The 23,716-nt window shown below is 36.1% G+C and overlaps 1 protein-coding gene across 1 annotated transcript in view; it reads left to right on the plus strand.

The window, feature by feature from the left end:
• Positions 1 to 12,014, plus strand: part of KLHL4 (kelch like family member 4) — a gene marked incomplete at both ends in the record, with an annotated part of 155,483 nt that extends 143,469 nt beyond the window's left edge. The window contains 2 exon segments of the mRNA XM_080795867.1: positions 10,201 to 10,372; positions 11,955 to 12,014. Coding sequence (XP_080651993.1) covers positions 10,201 to 10,372; positions 11,955 to 12,014 — 232 coding nt within the window.
• Positions 12,015 to 23,716: the final 11,702 nt, after the last annotated feature.

Raw genomic sequence — 23,716 nt, forward strand, 5'->3', positions numbered from 1 at the left:
GTTTATGTGGAAAACCTGAAAGATTCCATCTCCAAATTATTAGAACTCATATAGCAATTCAGTCATGTGGCAGGATATAAAATCAATGAACAGAAATCAGTTCCTGTTTTATTCACTAACAATGAAACTGTAGGAAGGGAAATTAGAGGATTGATTTAATTTATAATAACACCAAAAACTTTAAGATACTTTGGAATAAACCTATCCAAGAGTTAAAGGATCTATACTTGAGGAACTACAGAACACTCATGAAAGCAATAGAGGATACAGAAAGATGAAAAAGACATTCCATGCTCATGGATCAGAAGAATAAACAGTATTAAAATGTCTATGATGGCCAGAGAGATCTATACTTTCTACGACATCCCAATCAAAATACCATGGGCCTTTTTCAAAGTGCTGGAACAAACAATCCTAAAATTCGTATGGAACCAGAAAAAAACCTGAATTGCCAATGAAATGTTGAAAAAAGAAAAACAGAGCTGGGAGGCATCACATTGCCCGATTTCAAGCTTTATTACAAAGCTGTGATTACCAAGACAGCACAAAAACACACACAGAGAAATTGGAACAAAAACGGACAATTGCCACAAAAATAGACACACAGACCAATGAAACAGAGTAGAGATCCCAGATATGGACCCTCAACTCTATGGTCAAATAATCTTCAGTGAAGCTGGAAAAAATATCCAGTGATAAAAAGACAGTCTCTTCAATAAATGGTGCTGGGAAAATTGGAAAGCTGCATACAGAAGAATGAAACCCGACCATTCTCTTATACCATATACAAAGATAAACTCAAAATGGATGAAACAACTCAGCGTCAGACAGGAATCTATCAAAATCCTGGAGAAGAACATAAGCAGTAAACTCTTTGACATAAGCCACAACAACTTCTTTCCAGACATGGCTCTGAAGGCAAAGGAAACAAAAGTGGAAATGAACTTTTGGGACTTCATCAAGATAAAAAGCTTCTGCACAACAAAGAAAATAGTCAACCAAACTGAGGTAACACATGGAATGGGAGAAATTTTCAAATGACACTGCAGGCAAAGGGCTGATATCCAGGATTTATAAAGAACTTCTCATCTTCGACATCCAAAAAACAAATAATCAAGTCCAAAAAATGGACAGAACACATGAGCAGACTCTTCTCAAAGAAGATATACAAGTGGCTAACAGATACATGAAGTGTTCATTATCATTAGCCATCAGGGAAATTCTAATCAAAACCACTTTGAGATACCACCTTACACTGGTTAGAATGGCAAAAATTAACAAAGCAAGAAACAACAAATGTTGGAGAGGATGTGGAGAAAGGTCAACCCTCTTACATTGTTGGTGGGAATGCAAACTCATGGAGCCGCTTTGAAAAACAGTGTGGAGATTCCCCCCAAAATTAAAAATAGAGCTACCCTATCAGCCGGGAATTGCACTACTGTGTATTTACCCCAAAGATACAGATATAGTGAAAAGAAGAGCTATATGCACCCCAATATACATAGCAACAATGTCCACAATAGCCAAATTGTCGAAGGAGTCGAGATGTTCTTCAACAGACGAATGGATAAAGAAGATATGGTCCATATATACAATGGAATATTACTCAGTCATCAGAAAGAATGAATGCCCAACTTTTGCATCCACATGGATGGGATTGGAGGAGATTATGCTAAGTGAAATAAGCCAAACAAAGAAAGTCAATTGTCATATGGTTTCACTTAGTTGTGGAACATAAGGAATAGCATGGAGGACGTTGGGAGAAAGAAGAGAAAATGAAGGAGAGAATAATCTGTGTGTGGGGGCAAACCATCAGATACTGTGGACTCCAAGGAAAAAGCCAAGGGTTTTAGAGGAATGAAGATGGGGAATGGGTTGGCCTGGTGGTATTAAGGAGGACAGGTATTCATGGATAACTGAGTGTTATAGGTAAACAATGGATTTTGGAATACTACATCAAAAATTAATGGTGTATTGTATGGTGACTAACACAACATAATAAAAAATAATTAAAAGTTTCATTCAATTGTTTAAGTTAATAATTTAAATGTTTCTAAAATCATCACATAAACATGTTAATTTGGTGATTATTTGTATAATCTTGATGAGAAAATTGAGGCAAAGTAGTCAAGCAAATTATTCCTAATTTCTCTAAGTGTAGGAATAAGTCCATGGCTAATTCCCTTTACATTAGGCTCCATTTTGTTTCTACTAAAATATATATATTTATATTCAAAGTAAGGAGAGGCAGAAAAACAAAATTGAAAAGGAAAAGACATAATGCAACTTTAATTTGACTGAATTCTCTTTCATTTAGCTTACAGAAAATGTTGGGGAATAAGGAGTTAACATCAGATTAAAATGGAAAAAAAAATCATCATGTGAAAATAAATTGGAATACTCATGGGGAGAAAGATACGATAAGACTATGGTCATTCTAACTACAAATAGTACTATAACCGGGGTACTACATTCTACAAAACAAGAAGGCAATTACATTTATTTATTTTTTTAACTTTTTTATTTCTTTTCAGCAAAACAGTATTCATTATTTTTGCACCACACCCACTGCTCCATGCAATACGTGCCCTCCCTAATACACACCACCTGGTTCCCCCAACCTCCCAACGCCCGCCCTTCAAAACCCTTAGGTTGTTTTTCAGAGTCCATAGTCTCTCACGGTTCACCTCCTCTTCCAATTTCCCTCACTCCCTTCTCCTCTCCATCTCCCCTTGTCCTCCATGTTATTTGTTATGTTCCACAAATAAGTGAAATCATATGATACTTGACTCTCTCTACTTGACTTATTTCACTCAGCATAATCTCTTCCAGTCCCCTCCATTTTGCTACAAAAGTTGGATATTCATCCTTTCTGATGGAGGCATAATACTCCATAGTGTATATGGACCACATCTTCCTTATCCATTCATTCGTTGAAGGGCATCTTGGTTCTTTCCACAGTTTGGCGACCACGGCCATTGCTGCAATAAACATTGGGGTACAGATGGCCCGTTTTTTCACTACTTCTGTATCTTTGGTGTATATATCCAGTAGTGCAATTGCAGGGTCATAGGGAAGCTCTACTTTAATTTCTTGAGGAATCTCCACCCTGTTCTCCAAAGTGGCTGCACCAACATGCATTCCCACCAACAGTGTAAGAGGGTTCCCCTTTCTCCACATCCTCTCCAACACACGTTGTTTCCTGTCTTGCGAATTTTGGCCATTCTAACTGGTGTAAGGTGGTATCTCAATGTGGTTTTAATTTGAATCTCCCTGATGGCTAGTGATGATGAACATTTTTTCATGTGTCTGATAGCCATTTGTAAGTCTTCATTGGAGAACTGGCTGTTCATATCTTCTGCCCATTTTTTAATATGATTATCTGTTTTGTGTGTGAGTTTGAGGGGTTCTTTATAGATCCTGTATATCAGCCTTTTGTCTGTACAGTCATTTGCAAATATCTTCTCCCATTCCGTGGGTTGCCTCTTTGTTTTGTTGACTGTTTCCTTGGCTGTGCAGAAGCTTTTGATCTTGATGAAGTCCCAAAAGTTCATTTTCGCTTTTGTTTCCTTTGCCTTTGGAGACGTATCTTGAAAGAAGTTGCTGTGGCCGATGTTGAAGAGGGTACTGCCTATGTTCTCCTCTAGGATTCTGATGGATTCCTGCTTCACGTTGGGTCTTTTATCCATTTCTAGTTTATCTTTGTGTACAGTGTAAGAGAATGGTCGAGTTTCATTCTTCTACATATAGCTGTCCAGTTTTCCCAGCACCATTTATTGAAGAGAGTGTCTTTATTCCACTGTATGTTTTTTTCCTGCTTTGTCGAAGATTATTTAACCTTAGAGTTGAGGGTCCATATCTGGGCTCTCTACTCTGTTCCACTGGTCTATGTGTCTGTTTTTATGCCAGTACCATGCTGTCTTGGTGATCACAGCTTTGTAGTAAAGCTTGAAATCAGGTAACGTGATGAAGCTAGTTTTATTTTTGTTTGTCAACATTTCCTTAGTGATTCGGGGTCTCTTCTGATTCCATACAAATTTTAGGATTATTTGCGCCAGCTCTTTGAAAAATACCGGTGGAATTCTGATTGGAATGACATTAAAAGTATAGATTGCTCTAGGCAGTATAGACATTTTAACAATGCTTATTCTTCCAATCCAAGAGCATGAAATGGTCTTCCATCCTTTTGCATCTTCCCCAATTTCTTTCATGAGTGTTCTGTAGTTCCTTGAGTACAGATCCTTTACCTCTTTGGTTAGGTTTATTCCCAGGTATCTTATGGTTCTTGGTGCTATAGTAAATGGAATTGATTCTCTAATTTCCCTTTCTGTATTTTCATTGTTAGTGTATAAGAGAGCCACCGATTTCTGTACATTGATTTTGTATCCTGCCACATTACTAAATTTCTGTACGAGTTCTAGTAGTTTGGGGGTGGAGTCTTTAGGGTTTTCTATATACAGACTCATGTCATCTGCGAAGAGAGAGAGATTGACTGCTTCCTTGCCAATTTGGATACCTTGTATTTCTCTTTGTTGTCTGATTGCTGTTGCTAGGACTTCTAATACTATGTTGAACAAGAGTGGTGGGAGTGGGCGTCCTTGTCGTGTTCCTGATCTCAATGGGAGGGCTACAACCTTTTTCCCATTGAGGATGATATTTGCTATGGGTCTTTCATAGATAGATTTTATGAAGTTCAGGAATGTTCCCTCTATCCCTGTACTTTGAAGCGTTTTAATCAGGAACAGATGCTGGATTTTGTCAAATGATTTTTCTGCATCAATTGAGAGGACCATGTGGTGCTTATCTCTTGTCTTATTGATTTGTTCTATCACATTGATTGATTTCCGAATGTTGAACCATCCTTGTAAACCAGGGATGAATCCCACCTGGTCATGGTGGATAATCTTTTTAATGTGCTGTTGGATCCTGTTTGCTAGGATCTTGTTGAGAATCTTAGCATCCATATTCATCAGGAATATTGGTCTGAAATTCTCCTTTTTGTTGTGGTCTTTGCCTGGTTTGGGGATCAGGGTAATGCTGGCTTCATATGAAGAGTCTGGAAGTTTTCCTTCTGCTTCAAATTTTTGAAACAACTTCAGAAGAATAGGTGTTATTTCTTTGAAAGTTTGGTAGAATTCCCCAGGGAATCCGTCAGGTCCTGGGCTCTTGTTTTTTGGGAGGTTTTTGATCATTGCTTCAATATCGTTACTAGATATTGGTCTATTCAGGTTGTCAATTTCTTCCTGGCTCAATTTTGGGAGTTTATAGTTTTCCAGGAATGCATCCATTTCATCCAGGTTGCGTAGCTTATTGGCATGTGACTGTTGATAATAACTTCTGATGATTGTTTCTACTTCCTTGGAGTTACTTGTGATCTCTCCCTTTTCATTCATAATTTTATTAATTTGGGCTTTCTCTCTTATCTTTTGGATTTGGGTGGCCAATGGTTTATCGATTTTATTGATTCTTTTAAAAAAACAGCTTAGAGTTTCATTGATACGTTCTAATGTATCTCTGGTTTCTACCTCATTGATCTCTGCTCTAATCTTGATTATTTCCCTTCTTATGTGTGGAGTTGTTTTGATTCGTTGTTGATTCTCCAGTTCTTTAAGGTGTAGAGACAGCTGGTGTATTCTGGATTTTTCAATTTTTTTGAGGGAGGCTTGGATGGCTATGCATTTCCCCCTTAGGACTGCCTTTGCTGTATCCCATAGGTTCTGAACCGAAGTGTCTTCATTCTCATTGGTTTCCATGAATTGTTTAAGTTCTTCTTTGATCTCCTGGTTGATCCAACCATTCTTAAGCCAGGTGGTCTTTAGCTTCCAGGTGTTTGAGTTCCTTCCAAACTTCCTTGTGATTGAGCTCCAGTTTCAAAGCATTGTGATCTGAGAATATGCAGGGAACAATCTCAGTCTTTTGGTATCGGTTGAGCCCTGATTTGTGACCCAGTATATAGTCTATTCTGGAGAAGGTTCCATGCGCATTTGAGAAGAATGAGTATTCTGTCATTTTAGGGTGGAATGTTCTGTATATATCTATGAGATCCATCTGGTCCAATGTGTCATTCATTGCTCTTGTTTCTTTATTGATTTTCTGCTTGGATTATCTATTACTGAGAGAGGCATGTTAAGATATCCTACTATTAATGTATTCATATCAATATGACTCTTTACCTTGTTTAATAGTTTTCTTATGTAATTGGCTGCTCCCATATTGGGGGCATAGATATTTACAGTTGTTAGATCATCTTGGTGGATAGTCCCTTTTAAGAATGATGTAGTGTCCTTCTGTATCTCTGACTACCGTCTTTAGTTTAAAATCTAATTTATCTGATATGAGAATCGCTACCCCGGCCTTTTTTGAGGCCTATTGGCATGAAAGATGCTTCTCCATCCCTTCACTTTCAATCCGTTTTTTGTTTTGTTTTGTTTTGTTTTGTTTTGTTTTGTTTTAGGTTCAAAATGGGTCTCTTGTAGACAACATATGGATGCGTCCTGTCGTTTTATCCTATCTGCAACCCTGTGTCATTTTATGAGCACATTTAGGCCTTTCACATTGGCAGTGATTATTGAGAGATACGTTTTTATTTCCATCGTGTTATCTTTGAAGTCTTTTTTTCTGTAGATTGTCTCTATATTTCTGTTCAATGCTATTCTTAGGATTTTTCCTCTTTTGTAGAACCCCCCTTAATATTTCCTGCAGTGTCGGCTTGTTGGTTGCATAGTCTTTTAAGCCTTGCTGGTCTTGGAAACTCTTTATCTCTCCATCCATTTTGAATGTCAGTCTTGCTGGATAAAGTATTCTTGGCTGCATGTTCTTCTCATTTAGTGCCCTGAATACATCTTGCCAGCCTTTTCTGGCTTGCAAGGTCTCTGTGGACAGGTCTGACGTTATTCTGATGAACTTTCCTCTGTACCTAAGGAGCCTCTTTGTCCTAGTGGCTTTCAAGAGATTGTATCTACATTTATGATTTCTCAGTTTTACTATCAGGTGCCTTGATTTTTTTTTTTTTAATCTATAATGTTGGAGAGAGACCGTTCTGTTTCTAGTACATGAACGCTGGTTCCATTCACGAGATTGGGAAAATTTTCATGAAGAACTTGTTCCACTATATCTTCTAGACTTCTTTCTTTCTCCTCCCCTTCAGGGATTCCAATAATTCTGACGTTGGAACGTTTCATGGCATCATTTATTTCCCTGCCTCTTTTCGTGGCTTCTAAGCTGTTTGTTTCAGGCTTCCTCCTGATCCTTTCTCTCTATCTGTTTGTCCTCCAGATCACTAATTCTATCTTCTGTCTCAGTTACCCTAGGTTTTAGATAATTCAGATTTTGGTTAGATTGGAACTCATTGAGAGCATTTTGAACATCATCCCTTGTGGCTTTCAGTTCTGCCCTAACATTGTGAACATCATCCTTGGTGGCTTTCAGTTCTGCCCTAATCAATTCTGTTTGGTCATCCATGGCTTTCTCCAACCTCGCTATTGCCTGGATAATTGTTAGCCTGAATTCTCTTTCCGACATATTGTCTATGTTGATAGGCATTAGCTCTGTTGTAGAAGGCCCATCCTCTGTATTTTTCTTCTGTTGGGCATTCCTCCTCCTAGTCATTTTGGTGAGAGATGACTGAATGGATGTTGCTGGATGTATCGACCATGTTGCTTTCAAGGTGCACCCTGGAACGTTTCTGTGCAATCAGGATTCCCCACCCAAATGAGAGAAAAAAGAAAAGAAAAAGAAAAAGAGAGAGAGAGAGAGAGAGAGACAGGAAAAAAAGGGAAGATAAAAGAGAAGGTTCAGCCCAAATGGGTCCCATGGTAAAATTTATGAAGTATACAAACAAAAACAAACAAAAAGACTGATAAAATCATATGACAAGAGAAATTATATATATATATATATATATATATATATATATATATATATATATATAATCAGAAGATAAACAAAAGGGGAAGGGAGCCACCAGAGGCGACCAATTGGAAAGTAATACCCCAATATGGGAGTGCCCTGTGTCTGGGGACCAGCATTAACTTGGAGCCTGGTTGAAAGCACTCTCTCTCTCTCTCTCTCTCTCTATATATATATATATATATATAAGCAAAAAAAGTAAGAACCTCATCAAAAAGAACCCCATGTATAAGATTTATATACTATCAGGACAAAGACAAATACATAGAAACACTATTGGAAGAAAAAGATGGGAGAGTGGTTATAAATTCTCAGTGTGGGTGAGGAAGTTTATTTTGATTCTTCCTGGATGTATCTTGATATCTTTGTTAAAGTACTCAACTTTCCTAAGATTAAGGGGGATTAAAAATTGGTTTACCTATAGGGGTAGCATTGATTGCGGAAAGGGGGTTACCTTGAAGTTTAACTCTATATGAATATTAGAAAATAAAAATAAAAAAGGAATAAATGACTAAACTAAACTAAAATTTTAAAAAAAATTAAAAAATAGAAAAGCAAATGAAAAACACAGGTGCATGTATCAAAAAGTTCAGGTTAGAAGGTTATTATGGAATTTGATATACTAGACATCTCACTGTGATGGCAAATAGGTTAAAAAATTATCTATATAAAAAATGAACCAGAATAGTGGGAATGAGTTAAAAATAAAAGTTGTATCTATGAAGGAGTGGTGGTTGTACTCTTGTAGTTTTTTTTTTTTTTTCTTTCCTGGTTGGTTTTCTGGGGACAGGCCTGCCACGTGTGTTTTAAGTCAATGATGTTCCCTGAGTTAAGTCCTCCTGCCCCCCTCAAGGGGGTGGGCTCTGAGGAAATGGGTTATTTCAGGCTTTTGTTCTCTGGAGGTTTTTATGTTTGTTCACATCTCTTCTCTTCCCTTGACAGCTTTTGATGGTTTTTCAAGGATTAGAGGAGAGCAAACTGCACCCCGACCTCCCTCTCAGAGAGAAGACTCAGTCTGCTCCCCTGTGGGTGCTGAGGAGCCCATATAAATTCCCCCTTGGCCGCTGGCAGAGCAGGTTCCGAGTTGCGGTCCCTGGGGACGCAGAATCTCCTGCTTGTATCCAAAACCACAGCAGTGGCAGCTGTCTGGGCAGCTCCAGACCGCCAGAGAGGTTCCAAACAGTGATCACACACTGAGGTTTTCCCACTAGCCTGGGCTGGGAGTGCCTGGTCTTTCAGGGTCTAAGAGAGCCGGGCGTGCACGCACCTCTCTCAGGGGAGGGCGTGGGGCACACGCGTCTCTGGCTCTGATAGCACGGTGCTGCGTTCTGCCGTCTGGCAAGGCTCCCAGCCCCTCACAGGAGCTGGGCCCCACATTTTCTCAGGCATGCTGGTGGCTCAGAGACCAAGATCTGGTTTCTCTGCCACACTCTCTCTGGCTCAGCGCCAGGGGAGTCTGTCCTGGGTCCAGGGACTTAAGCCCCTGTCCCTAACCTCCCCTATTCCCACAATTTCCCCCCAGGATCCTTTGCTCTTTTTGAGTGCTTTCAACCAGACTCCAAGTTAATGCTGGTCCCCAGACACAGGGCATTCTCGTATTGGGGTATTACTTTCCAATTGGTCGCCTCTGGTGGCTCCCTTCCCCTTTTGTTTATCTTCTGATATCAGTCCGACATTCCCACTCCACTTTACCTGCCCACTGGCATCTTCTGCCCCCGTAGAGATCCAGATGTGTATAATTCTGATATCAGGCTGATTTCATGGGTGATCGGAGTTCTTTGGTAGGTTATCAGCTCGCTTTAGGGTACAGGTTGAACAAGCGCCTCCTCCTACTTCCCTGCCATCTTGTCTCCCCGGCAATTATATTTAGATTTACTTGAAATGTGAGCTCTCCTATGAACAGGATAAGGCATCTCAAAAAAAAAAAAAAAGATAAATAAGGAATAAGAGAAAAACAAAAGCTCTTCAACCAGCATACTAAAAGCGAGATGGGGCATTTTCCTCATAATGATAAAGTGACAATATGTGAAATTTCCTCATAGAGAATCTGAGTACTAATCAAAGGATGCACAGTATTTTGGAAATGAAATACATTTTTGATATACTTTAAGTGGTCTTGTTGAAATTAATTTTGTCATGTACTTATTTTTAACAATTATTAGTCAGACTAAATTTTAATATTTATAAGGTGTTTTTAATTCCTTATATTGGATAAGTATACATTTTATTAATATCTATTATTTTTAACATTATTTGACTTCCCTTTTTAATTGTCTTCCTAAACTTCTTAAGGTATGATCCAAAAAATGATTCATGGTCAACTGTGGCACCTCTGAGAGTTCCTCGAGATGCTGTTGCTGTATGTCCCCTTGGAGATAAACTCTATGTGGTTGGAGGATATGATGGACATACTTATTTGAACACTGTTGAGTCATATGATGCACAGAAAGATGAATGGCAAGAGGTACTGTCATTGAAAGTATTTAAATGAGTACATTTCAGGTTTTAATAAAAGTCTTTACAATATATGTTTGGAATTAATTCCATTTTCTTCTCTAAGGCTTACTCAGAGTCTTTTAGTGAAATTTGCAGTATTTTCTTTATCTGTACTATAGAGTACTAGTTAGTTGATCTAATTTGTCATTGGTAGGATTCATCAGTACTTCTGTGAAAGGGAACAGAACATTCTCTTGGCTTTATGGACTTATTCATTTGATAGAAAAGTGAATCTAATTCAATAATTCAAAAGCTCTACTCAAGTGAATGCAAGTCAATAAATTTGAAAGCCTTACTCTGGCCAACTTTCTAAGTATGTATTATGACTTGAGAACCAAAGTGCAAGGTCCTCATTAACAAATATCTGCCCCTCTTATTGGTTGTTGACCAGGGGAAATTTTTTTCAGTCCCGTTTTATAGAGATTGTATAAAGTACACACTCTTCATTCTTAATCAGTCAATAAAGGAATTTAGTGAACAATGAGAGACTGGAATTAAACCCTCTCAAGAATGCTGGGCGTCTAAAGGAAGAAATTATAAGGACAGTTAACAGAAGAAGCCCTGAAAGGACTTCTTGGGGATGCTAAAGGGAAACTTGATGCTTTTGATATTTTTTTCTAGTGATAACTCTGGATTTATTCCAAAATATTTAATGGTGTTCTGTTAATTAAATGAAGGCTTAATTAAAAAAATAATAAAATATGATTAACTCCTCATAATTTCCATGAACAGGCAAACATTGTATTTTGTCTCTAAGTTCACCTTCCTTTATACTGACTTCATGCTGTTCTATATTCCACACAGTAAATTGGTAACTGTTCTAAATAAGTATGTGTTAATATAATACCAACTGACAATGGCTTTCTATCTCTTTCCTCCAACAATTTGATTTGTTAAAACCCTCAGAAACACCCAATTTCTGCTATGTTGGTAGCTCCTTACTTTATCAGTGCTTAGAACCAGCTAGGAATGGAAGGGAAGAAAAAAAATTAACAAACAAGGATTTGTTAAGTCAAATTCAATATCAAAATGTTTGCTAAGCTTGTGGAATTTAGTCTTCTGAAAATTGCAGACCAATAGGTTAAGAGACCTAGATTCTATTCCTGGCTTTTCACTCTTTCATTGTGCGACCTTGGAAAAGAGTGAAAGAGAACTAACAAATAATGGATATATAAACTCTATCTGCAAAATTATTTTTATTCATTATCTCACTTAACATTAACAAAAACCTTGGAGGATTTCAAGCTAATAATTTTAGCTATAGTTTTTATTATTAGCTGTAATTTTTCAAATGAGAAAATTGTTTACCAAAATCACCCGCTTCTCAGACTCAGCTCTATATAATTTAAATAATATGTTATTTCCGCCACACTGGACTGTTATCTGGACTATATTTTCCATCTTTATACCAGGTGAAGGTTGGACCAGAATAGCTAAAGACTTGTTTACTTCCAACATGATATATTATATATATTATGCTGAAGGCAGAGTTCATTAAGATAGTATTTCTTTCCTTGTTTTTGTTTTGTTTTGTTATTTTTCTGTGTTAGGAAGTTCCTGTCAACATTGGAAGAGCTGGAGCATGTGTTGTGATGATGAAGCTGCCATAAAGCTATCTTTATCAATAGGAGGGAAACTGGACATTTCATAAAATGGATTAGGAGCAAGAGAAGAAGAAACGTGTTTTTTCCTTTGATTAGTAATCAAACATGAACATTGTTGCCTTATTTTAATATGTAGTTATAATTGCTCTCATTTGTGAAGTCAAAACAAGCTTTCCAACATGAATTACATATAGGTGTTAAATGTATGTGTTATTGAAATGTATGTGTTATTGAAATCCAATAGTCTAGGTTTAACCTGATTACTAAAAATTTTAAGGGAAATCAGTAGTGGCCAACGTATGAAAGACTATGAAACATTGGTATTTTTTAACTTAAGAATGTGAGAAGTTAAAAACATTTTATATTTCAAAGCACAAAATATACTCTATTTTCTGAAATACAATATGAAAGAGAATATCTAAAGCTTAAAATATGAAGTCTGATTTCTAGTAAGGCATAATTCTCTTATTCAAAAACACCCCAAATAGCTAAATAATATCTCATTTTACCAACAGGAAGGTTATTACAGGGTTAGAACTAAAAAATAACTCATGTTATTTTTTATTTTATTCTGATCACAGTATGTTAAAATTTTCAGACTTACTCTTTTACAACACCATCTTTCAAAGCACACGTACAGATTTAGTATTTTTAACATATTGTCAAATTAAATTTCTTACTAGTAAAATATTGTAATTTCATATACAATCTGTATAATAAAATAGTAAATATCATATTGATACAAACTATGACCTCAGCTTTAAAGTGTCAGGGCCTCGCTTATTTAGGAAGTAGTACTCTCAAACATTTCCTTGAACTCTGTAAAGAACTATTATTAAATTAAAGAAATTTTCAAAAAAAATTCTCAAAGAACAGGAAAATTGAGAAGGCACCAAATTGTTCAATATCCTTGGTTAATTCTATAATTATATTTTAGGTATCAATACATTGTTTCTGTTTATATTATATTCATCCAGAAGAAAATGTTAAGGATACATGCAATACAAGAAAACTTTCAAAATTAAAAAAAGAATTGCTAGTTGGGTAGTATCTTACCTCTAAATCTCTACTTTCATTTATCCTACTATAGAAATATTTAAGTGTTGAAAAAGTGTTGAAAGTGTTGAACTTTAAAATAAAGTGTTGAAAAAGAAACTTCTATATGAAAGTAACTTTTCAAGTAAACATGTGATTTTAGAATTTATGCAATGTTCTTTTTAAAAAGCTTTGTATTGTAGTATGTGAAACCAACAAATAAAACCCAGAGAGATGCTTATAACATGTACTACTACCTTGTAGGTTTTAAAAAAGAGCAACATAAGTTTTACAAAAATATCTGTATTTTGACAAAATGAATTTAAATAAAATCTATTTCCTCTGCTTATAGTGTGATTTTAGATTATGTTAAGTGCAACTTAAATTTAATTTTTATATTTATTGTCCCAATAGTTAAAATATTTAAACACAAAAATAAAATTTCCCTCCTTTGTTTCTTATTATTGCTACTGTCTTGAATGATAAATAGAGGTCTATGCACGTCTTCAGTTCTAGGGTTGTAGAGATGGAGGCATAGAAAATGCTGTAAAAAAAATAAACACACACATAGCTCTATTGAGTTGTTAAATTCATCTTATTCAAATCCGTGTAGAAGTAGACTTATGTAACTTTTATCCCAAAAGCACAGTCTGGCCTGTCAAGTTAAATTGGAGGATGAGCCAATGGAAAGGAAAGAACAAAGGATCTATAAGACTTATCACAGCCCAGTTTTCCAATGCTCCAGTCACTGTTAGATGGCACCAATAGGGAGATTGTGTTCAGAGTCATGCCTGGTCAGGTAAGTAGAGATTGAATAGTATCTTCTTGATAGTCCATTTGAACTTGCTTCATTTAAATCAGATATTGACTAGTTATATATATATATATATATATATGTAATATCTTTATATATATATTAGATTTACTAATATATATATGTTAGTAATATCTTTCTGTATCTATATCTGTATCTGTATCTCTAACTCTATCATCTACCCATCTATCTATCATCTATCTATCTGTCTATCATTTATCTATCATTTCCATATATCACCCAGGGCATTTGCTGCACAGCTGTATTTGAAATTTATACTTAGGCCACTATAGCTTAGCTGGATTGCCAAAGTTATTTTTTTTAAATGTATTTAATTTCTTTTCAGTGTAACAGAATTCATTGTTTATGCAACACACCCACTGCTCCATGCAATATGTGCCCTCCATAATACCTACCACTAGGCTCCCCCAACCTCCCACCCCCTGCCCCTTCAAAACCCTCAGATTGTTTTTCAGAGTCCATAGTATCTCATGGTTCATCTCCCCCTCCAATTTCCCACAACTCCCTTCTCTTCTCCATCTCCCCATGTCCTCCATGTTATTTGTTATGCTCTGCAAATAAGTGAAACCATATGATAATTGACTCTCTCTGCTTGACTTATTTCACTCAGCATAATCTCTTCCAGTCCCCTCCATGTTGATACAAAAGTTGGGTATTCATCCTTTCTGATGGAGGCATAATACTCCATAGTGTATATGGACCACATCTTTCTTTTTTTTTTTTTTATTTACTTATTTGACAGACAGATCACAAGTAGGCAGAGAGGCAGGCAGAGAGAGAGGAGGAAGCAGGCTCCCCACTGAGCAGAGAGCCCGATGTGGGGCTCGATCCCAGGACGCTGGGATCATGACCCGAGCCAAAGGCAGAGGCTTAAACCACTGAGCCACCCAGGCGTCCCGGACCACATCTTTCTTATCCATTCATCCATTGAAGGACATCTTGGTTCTTTCCACAGTTTGGCGACCGTGACCATTGCTGTTATGAAAATTGGGATACAGATGGCCCTGCTTTTCACTACATCTGTATCTTTGGGGTAAATGCCCAGTAGCGCAATTGCAGGGTCATAAGGTAGCTCTATTTTTAATTTCTTATGGAATGTCACACTGTTCTCCAAATTGGCTGCACCAACTTGCATTCCCACCAACAGTGTATGAGGGTTCCCCTTTCTGCACATCCTCTCCAGCACACATTGTTTCCTGTCTTGCTAATTTTGGCCATTCTAACTGGCATAAGGAGGTATCTCAATGTGGTTTTAATTTGAATCTCCCTGATGGCTAGTGATGATGCAATCTATACTTTTAATGACATTCCGATCAAAATTCCACTGGTATTTTTCAAAGAGCTGGAGCAAGTAATCCTAAAATTTGTATGGAATCAGAGGAGACCCTGAATTGCTAAGGAATGTTGAAAAAGAAAAACAAAACTGGCGGCATAATGTTGCCTGATTTCAAGCTTTACTACAAAGCTGTGATTACCAAGACAGCATGGTACTGACAAAGAAACAGACACATAGACCAGTGGAACAGAGTAGAGAGCCCAGATATGGACCCTCAACTCTATGGTCAAATAATCTTTGACAAACTAGGAAAAAATATCCAGTGGAACAAAGACAGTCTCTTCAATAAATGGTGCTGGGAAAATTGGACAGCTATATTCAGGAGAATGAAACTCAATCATTCTCTTACACTATACACAAAGATAAACTCAAAATGGATAAAAGACCTCAACATGAGACAGGAATCCATCAGAATCATAGAGAAGAACATGGGCAGTAACCTCTTCGATATCAGCCACAGAAACTTCTTTCAAGATAGGTTTCCAAAAGCAAAGGAAAGAAAAGCAAAAATGAACTTTTGGGACTTCATAAAGATCAAAAGCTTCTGCACAGCCAAGGAAATAGTCAACAAAACAAAGAGGCAACCCACAGAATGGGAGAAGATATTTGCAAATGACAGTACAGACAAAAGGCTGATATCCAGCATCTATAAAGAACTTCTCAAACTTAACACACACAAAACAGACAATCATGTCAAAAAAATGGACAGAACACATGAACAGACACTTCTCCAATGAAGACATACAAGTGGCTACCAGACACATGGATTGCCAAAGTTTAAGTAAATCTGAGCATTTAGAATGGAGATAATACAGCTCAGGGCAATAAAACATAACTGTGCTTTCCTCAGTCAAACCTAGTTGGGAAAATGAGTTATATGGGTAAGCCCCTTGTTACTATGTTTCAGTGGAGATGACTTATGAGGATGGTTTAAGCTAACAAGGATAACAAAATAGAGTTATTTTATATATTCTCTCAACTAGTGGAAGGGCTGATGCATTGTCATCTTGGAAAAACAATGTTAGTTTTTGATTTTTCTGTAATGATATGATCTTGTTCAGGATCTCCCCCTCTGCAGCACTCAGCCTGTATCATGATGACTTTCTAGACAACACCGTCAGCTCCTTTACCTGTATTTCAATAGGGCATGCAGGAAACATCTAAATTCCTTCTATACCACACAGGAGCTTAGGGAGAGTAGTGCACTAAACTTGGTTCCTTCCCCGCTTATGTCATCCATCAACTTGACTCATGTGCGGTTGCTGACCCATGTTAATATGGAGGGAACACAGAAAGGAGGTCTCTGCCTAGAGTCCCAAATAAGGTATAGAACAAAAATTCCTCTGATTGCAGAATTTCCCTTAAGGTCTCTAATAAGACTTCTATCCTGAAATCTTAGTACAGGAAAAGATAGGAGACCATAAAACATGTTTCATCACCTGTCTTCATTCTGCTCTTTTTCTCTTACCACAGTCCTCTGAGGTAAAGGGACAGATTTTTTGAGTTACTTTTCCTCTTTGTAATGGACTTCTTTTACATCATATTTGTCTTGCTAGAGACAGTAAGCCCCAACCTTAATGATGAAAAGAGTACTTTCTTTCTTTCTTTCTTTTTTCTTTTAAAGATTTTATTTATTTGACACAGAGAGAGAGAGATCACAAGTAGGCAGAGCAGCAGGCAGAGAGAGAGGGGGAAAAGCAGACTTCCTGCTGAGCAGAAAGCCCAATGCGGGGCTGCATCCCAAAATCCTGAGATCATGACCTGAACCAAAGGCAGAGACTTAATCCACTGAGCCACCCAGGCACTCCAGAAAGAGCATTTTCTCTCTTATCTGTGGAAGATACCACATGAGCTTCCCATTACACCAACCTGGATTTCTATATGCCAAAGGAAACTTTTAAAAAGGTTTATATTTTTTCCTCTGTTGATAATACTCATTTTTTCAAAATTGTTGCCTGCTACAGATTAGGGGAAAATCCTATTTTACATGCTGAAAGGATAATATTGATCTTTTGTTTTTTTGCATTCCTGTTAAAATTCTAACACACACATATGCACAGAACATAAACAATGAGGGAAGTAGTCACATCTAGCAAAATATGGAGAATATCATACATGAGTAAATGTTAAAAGGTAAAAGCACATTACTATCTTCAAAATTAGTATCCCAGTGTCATGTTTATTAAAAAAGTTGTATCTTAGACTTTAGTGGTATATATATAAGTTAGGGCTAAGTTTATGAAATCTTTACCAAATCCAGGTCTATATAATTTAGATTATATTCCAAGTGGTGGCGAACAGAATTTGGTTTCCTCTCCTCTACTATGGCCAGCTGAATTTGCCAAGTTCACATTTCATCTAAAGTCATGGAGACCCTCATACAAACATCCCAGAGCCATATACTAAATTTAGTATCTCAGTGATTAAATAATCCTATGTAGATCATAACTGATAAAACCTTTTTTTTTAAAAAGATTTTTATTTATTTATCTGACAGAGATCACAAGCAGGCAGAGAGGCAGGCAGAGAGAGAGAGAGGAGGAAGCAGGCTCCCTGCTGAGCAGAGAGCCCGATGCGGGGCTCAATCCCAGGACCCTGGGATCATGACCTAAGCCAAAGGCAGAGGCTTAACCCACTGAGCCACCCAGATGTCCCATTACTGATAAAAACTTACCAGATTTGGAATACATAGAGTTTCTGGCCATTAGAGAACAGTTAGTATTATTTTAAAATATATCTGAAAAGAAAATCAGAAAAAGATCTTTGAGAAAAATGATACTAGCAAAATGGTGGCATAGAAATTTCTGTGGCTTATTCATCTTCCCACCCCCAAACATCAATATGAACAACTATCCATACATGAAAATATCTTCATAAGAGGAGATTTCAGGTGAGTGATCATGGCAGCTGGATAAAGCACAGAAATAACAAAGGTCATATTGAGGAGGGTCACATCACCTCATGAGCCCTCCCCCAAACCAAGGTATTCCAACATTGAAACCAATATTCCCGATGAATATATATGCAAAATAGCCAGAGCTCAAAAATATAGGAGGGAAACATTGACGGAATTGAGGGGAGAAATACACTCTTCAATAATAGTAAGAGACTTTAATACCTCACTTTCAACAACAAATAGAACAACCAGACAGAAGATCAATAAGTACATAGAGGACTTGAAAATATTATAGACCAGTTGGGCCTAATGGATATATACAGAATATGCCAACCAACAAGAGCAGAATACACATTTTTTATCAAGTGCTCATGTAACGTTCTCCAAGATAGGCCAAATGTTAAGCCATAAAACAAGCATTAAAAAATTGAACAAAACATCATATAAACAATCTTTTACAAGCATAGTGAAATGAAACTAGAAATCAATAACAGAATGAAAAGCAGAAATTTAACAAATATCTGGAAGTTAAGCAATTCAATGAGTTTAAGAAGAAATTACAAAAAATTCAGAAAAATATATTGTGATAAATGAGAATGAAAACACAATATACCAAAACTTCTGGGATACAACGAAAATAGTGGTATGAAAGGAATTTATAGCTGTTAACAATTACATATAAAAATGGGAGAAAGAGACATGCCTGCGTGGCTCAGTTGGTTAAGTGTCTGCCTTGGGCTCAGGTCATGATCTCAGGGTCCTGGGATCCAGTCCTGTATTGGGCTCCTTGCTCAGCAGGGAGCCTGCTTCTCCATCTCCCTGCTCCACCTGCTACTCTCCATGCTTGTGCTCTTTCTCTCTGATTAAAAAATAAATAAATAAAATCTTAAAAAAGAAGAGAGAGAAAAAGACATCAACTATATTTCCAATAAAAAGGGCAGCAGAGTAAACAAGCAAAACAACTTTTAAAGTTTTTATTTAAATTCCAGTTAGTCAACATACAGTGTAATATCAGTTTCATGTGTTAAATATAATGATTCAACACTTCTGAAAATACCCAGTGCTCATTACAAGTGCACTCCTTCATCCTCACCACCTATTTAATCCATACATCCACCCCTCTCCCCTTTGCTAATTTTTGGTTTGCTTTTTATAGTTAAGAGTCTGTTTTATAATGTGCCTCCCTCTTTGTTTTTTTTTCCCTTTGCTCTTTTGTTTTGTTTCTTAAATCCCAGTTATGAGTGAAATCATATGGTATTAACCATTCTCTGACTAATTTATTTTGCTTAGCATAATACTCTGTAGCTATATCCATGCCTTTGCAAATGGCAAGATTTCATTCTTTTCCATGACTGAGTAATACATAGATATAGATATAGATGATATAGATAGATATAGATGTAGATATATAGATATAGATATACACACAAACACATATCCATATACCACATCTTCTTTATCCATTCATTACTTGATGTACATTAGGGCTGTTTCCATAATTTAGCTATTGTAGATAATATTGCTCTAAACATCAGGGTGCATGTATTCCTTTGAATTAATATCTTTGTATTCTTTGGGTAAATAACTAATAGTGCAATTGTTGCATCAGAAAGTAGATCGATTTTTAACTTTTTCAGGAACCTACATAATGTTTACCAGTTTGCATTCCTACCAACAGTACAAGAAAATGTCCCTTTCTTCACATTCTTACCAACACCCATTGTTTATTGTGTTCTAGATTTTAGCCATAGTGAGAAGTATGAGGTAGTATCTCATTCTAGTTTTGATTTCCATTTTCCTGACGGTAAGTGATAGTGAACATCTTTTCATGTACCCGTTGGTCATCTGTATGTTTTCTTTGGAAAAATGTCTGATTATATCTCCTGCCCATTTTTTTAATTTGATTATTCATTTTTGGGGTGTTGAGTTCTATAGGTTCTTTATATATTTTGGATACTAATCTTTTATCAGATAGGTCATTTGCAAATATTCTCTCCCATTCTATAGAATGCCTTTTAGTTTTGTTGATCATGTTCATTGTTGCATAGAAAAAAATTTTTTTCATGTATTTTCTCTTAAAATAGTGTTTTATTGTCTGAATTATAAAATAAAATCACCATTTTATTGGTGAATGCATAATGTACTTTTGATGAAGTCCCAATAGTTTATTTTTGCTTTTGTTTCCCTTGCTACAGAGAAATATGTAGGAAAAAGTTGCTATGACATTTATCAAAGCAGTTACTGCCTGTGTTCTCCTCTAGAACTTTAATGATTTCAGATCTCAAATTTAGGTCATCGATCCATTTTGAATTTATTTTTCTATACAGTGTAAGAACGTGTTCCAGTTTCATTCTTTTGCATGTTGCTGTCGAGTTTTCCCACCATTTACTGAGGAGACATTCCCCCCCCCTTGGATATTCTTTCCTGCTATATCAAATATTAATTAACCATTTAATTTTTGTAGGTTCATTTCTGTTTTTTCTATTCTGTTCTATTGGACTAGGTGTCTATGTTTGTGCCAGTATCATACTGTTTTGATGACCAAAGCTTTATAATATAACTTGGAGTCAAGCACTGTGATACCTCCAGCTTTGGTTTCCTTTTTCAAGTATCCTTTAGCTATTTGAGATCTTTTTAGGTTCCTTATAAATTTTAGGATTGTTTGTTCCAGCTCTATGAAAAATGTTGGTGGTATTTTGATAGGGACTGCCTTAAATGTATAGACTGTTTGGGGTAGTTAGACATTTTTTCATTAGTTCTACTTACATTCCATGAGCATGTAGTGTCTTTCCATTTCTTTGTGTTATCTTCCATTTCTTTCATCAGTGTTTTAGAGTTTTCAGGTCTTTCACCTCCTTGGTTAGATTTATTCCTAGGTATCTTATTCTTTATGATGCATTTGTAAAGGGGAGTTATTCCTTAATTTCCCTTTCTGCTGCTTCATTGTTGGTGTATAGAAATGCAACAGACTTCTTTGTTCATTTTGTATCCAGTGACTTTATTGAATTTGTTTATCACTTCTAGGTTTTTTGACGGATTCTTTGGGATTTCTAAATAGAGTATCATGTCACCCACAAATAGTGAAATTTTTACTTCTTTCTTGCCAATTTGCTTGCCTTTTCTTTTTGTTGTCTTACTGTTGTAGCTAGGACTTCCAGGAACAGTGGTGACGATGGAAACCCTGTCCATCAAGTAACAGTGGTGACTATGGACATCCTAGTCTTCTTCCTAACTAGAGAGGAAAACTCTCAGTTCTTCTCCAATGAGGATGATATTAGCTGTGTGTTTTTCATATGGCCTTTATTATGTTTAGGAATGTATCCTCTAAACCTACATTGTTGAGGGTTTTTATCATGAATGAATATTGTATTTTGTCAAATGTATTTTTTCTGTATCTATTGAAATGATCATCTGGTTCTTATCCTCCTATTAATATGGTGTATCACATTCATTGATTTGAAAATATTGAACCACCCTTGCAACTGAAAAATAACTCCCACTTGATCATGGTCAATGTTTTGTTGTTGTTGTTGTTTTTTAATATAATGTTGAATTTGGTTTGGTAGTATTTTACTGAAATTTTTTCATCTATGTTATCAAGGATATTAGCTTATAGTTCTCTTTTTTTGTGTGGAGTCTTTATCTGGTTTTTATATCAAGGTAATGCTGGCCTCATTCAATGACTTTGGAAGTTTCCCCTCCTCTCTATATTTTGGAATAATTTGAGAAGAATAGATATTAACTCTTCTTCAAATGTTTGGGGGAAAAATTGCCTGTAAAGACATCTGACCCTGGACTTTGGTTTGTTGTGAGTTTGTTTTTTTTTAATTAACCTCTTCACAGTTTATTGGTCTGACCAAGTTTTGCATCTCTTGCTGTTTCAGTTTTAGTAGTGTATGTTTCAAAGAAATTTTCAGTTTCTTATAGGTTGTCTCATTTGTTGACATAGTTTTTCATAATATTCTTTTATAACTGTTTGTATTTCTGTGCTGATGGTTGTTATTTCTCCTCTCTCATTTGTAATTTTATTTGGGTATTTTCTCATTTCTTTTTGATAAGTCTTGCTATGGGTTTATCAATTTTTTAATGTTTTCAAAGAACCAGCTCCTGGTTTTGTGGATCTGGTTTATTGTTTTTTCAGTATCTACACCACTAATTTCTGCTCTGATCTTTATTATTTCCTTCATTCTGACGTCTGTAGGCTTCATTTGCTGTTCTTTTTCTAGCTCGTTTAGGTGTAAGGTTAGTTGTTTGTTTGAGATTTCTCTTGTTTCTTGAGTTACGCCTGTATTGCTATATATCTCCCTCTTAGGACTGCTTTTGCTGCATCCCAAAGGTTTTGGACCTTTGTATTTTGTTTTCATTTGTTTCCATTTCCATTTCATTTATTTCTTCTTTGATTTCCTGGATGACCTATTTATTGTTTAGTAGCATGTTGTTTAGCCTCCATGTATTTGTGGTCCTCCCAATTTTTTTCTTGTTGACTTCTAGTTTTATAACATTGTAGTCAGAAAAGGTACATAGTATGATTTCCATTTTTTTTAATTGTTAAGGATTGATTTGTGACCTACTATGATATCTATTATGGATAATGCCCCATGTGGACTTGAAAGTAATGTGTATTCTGCTGTTCTAGAATGAAATGTTCTGAATATATCTGTTAAATCCATGTGGTCTAATATGCCATTCAAAGCCATTGTTTATTGATTGATTGATTGATTGATATTTAGTTTTGCTGTTTTTAGTTTTTATTCAAATTCCAGTTAACCAACAATGTAATTTTACTTCACGTCTACAATATGATTCAACACTTCCATACAAAACCCAGTGTTCATCACAAGTTCACTCCTTAATCTCCATTATTTTTAATCCGTTCCTCCACTGACTTTCCTCTGGTAACAATCAGTTTGTCCTCTAAAGTTAAGAATCTGTTTTGTGCTCTCTCTTTCTCTCTCTCTCTCTCATATTTCCTTTTGCTTTTTTCTTTCCTGATTAGATGATTTGTTCATTGATGTAAGTGGGATATTAAAGTTCCATGCTATTATTGTATTATAATCAATTAGTTGATATTTGTTACTGTTTATATATTTGGGTGCACCCATGTTGAGTGGATAAATATTTACAATTATTACATCTTCTTGTAAGTTTGTCCCCTCTATTATGGTATAGTGCCGTTCTTTATTTCTTGTACAGTCTTTCTAAAAGTCTAGTTTGTATGACATAAGTATTGCTAATCTGACTTTCTTTTGACACACATCTGTGTGATAAATGTTGCACCATCTCTTCACTTTCAATCTGCAGGTGTCTTCAGTTCTAAAATAAGTCTCTTGTAAGCAGCATATAGATAGGCCTTTTTTTTTTAATCTATTATCCTGTCTCTTTTTTTAATCTATTATCCTGTCTCTTTTGATTGGAGTGTTTAGTTCATTTACATTCAAAGTAATTGTTGATAGATATGTATTTATTACCATTTTATTACTTGTTTTGTAATTTTTAGGGGGGATTTTCCCTGATCTTTTTTTGTTTTGTTTTTCAGTTTTGGTCTCTCCTGTGCACTCAAATAGTCTCCTTTAGTATTTGTTGCAGGGTTTTAAATAGTCTATCAG

This window comes from Martes martes (genome assembly GCF_963455335.1).
Source record: "Martes martes genome assembly, chromosome: X".
Lineage (NCBI taxonomy): Eukaryota > Metazoa > Chordata > Mammalia > Carnivora > Mustelidae > Martes > Martes martes.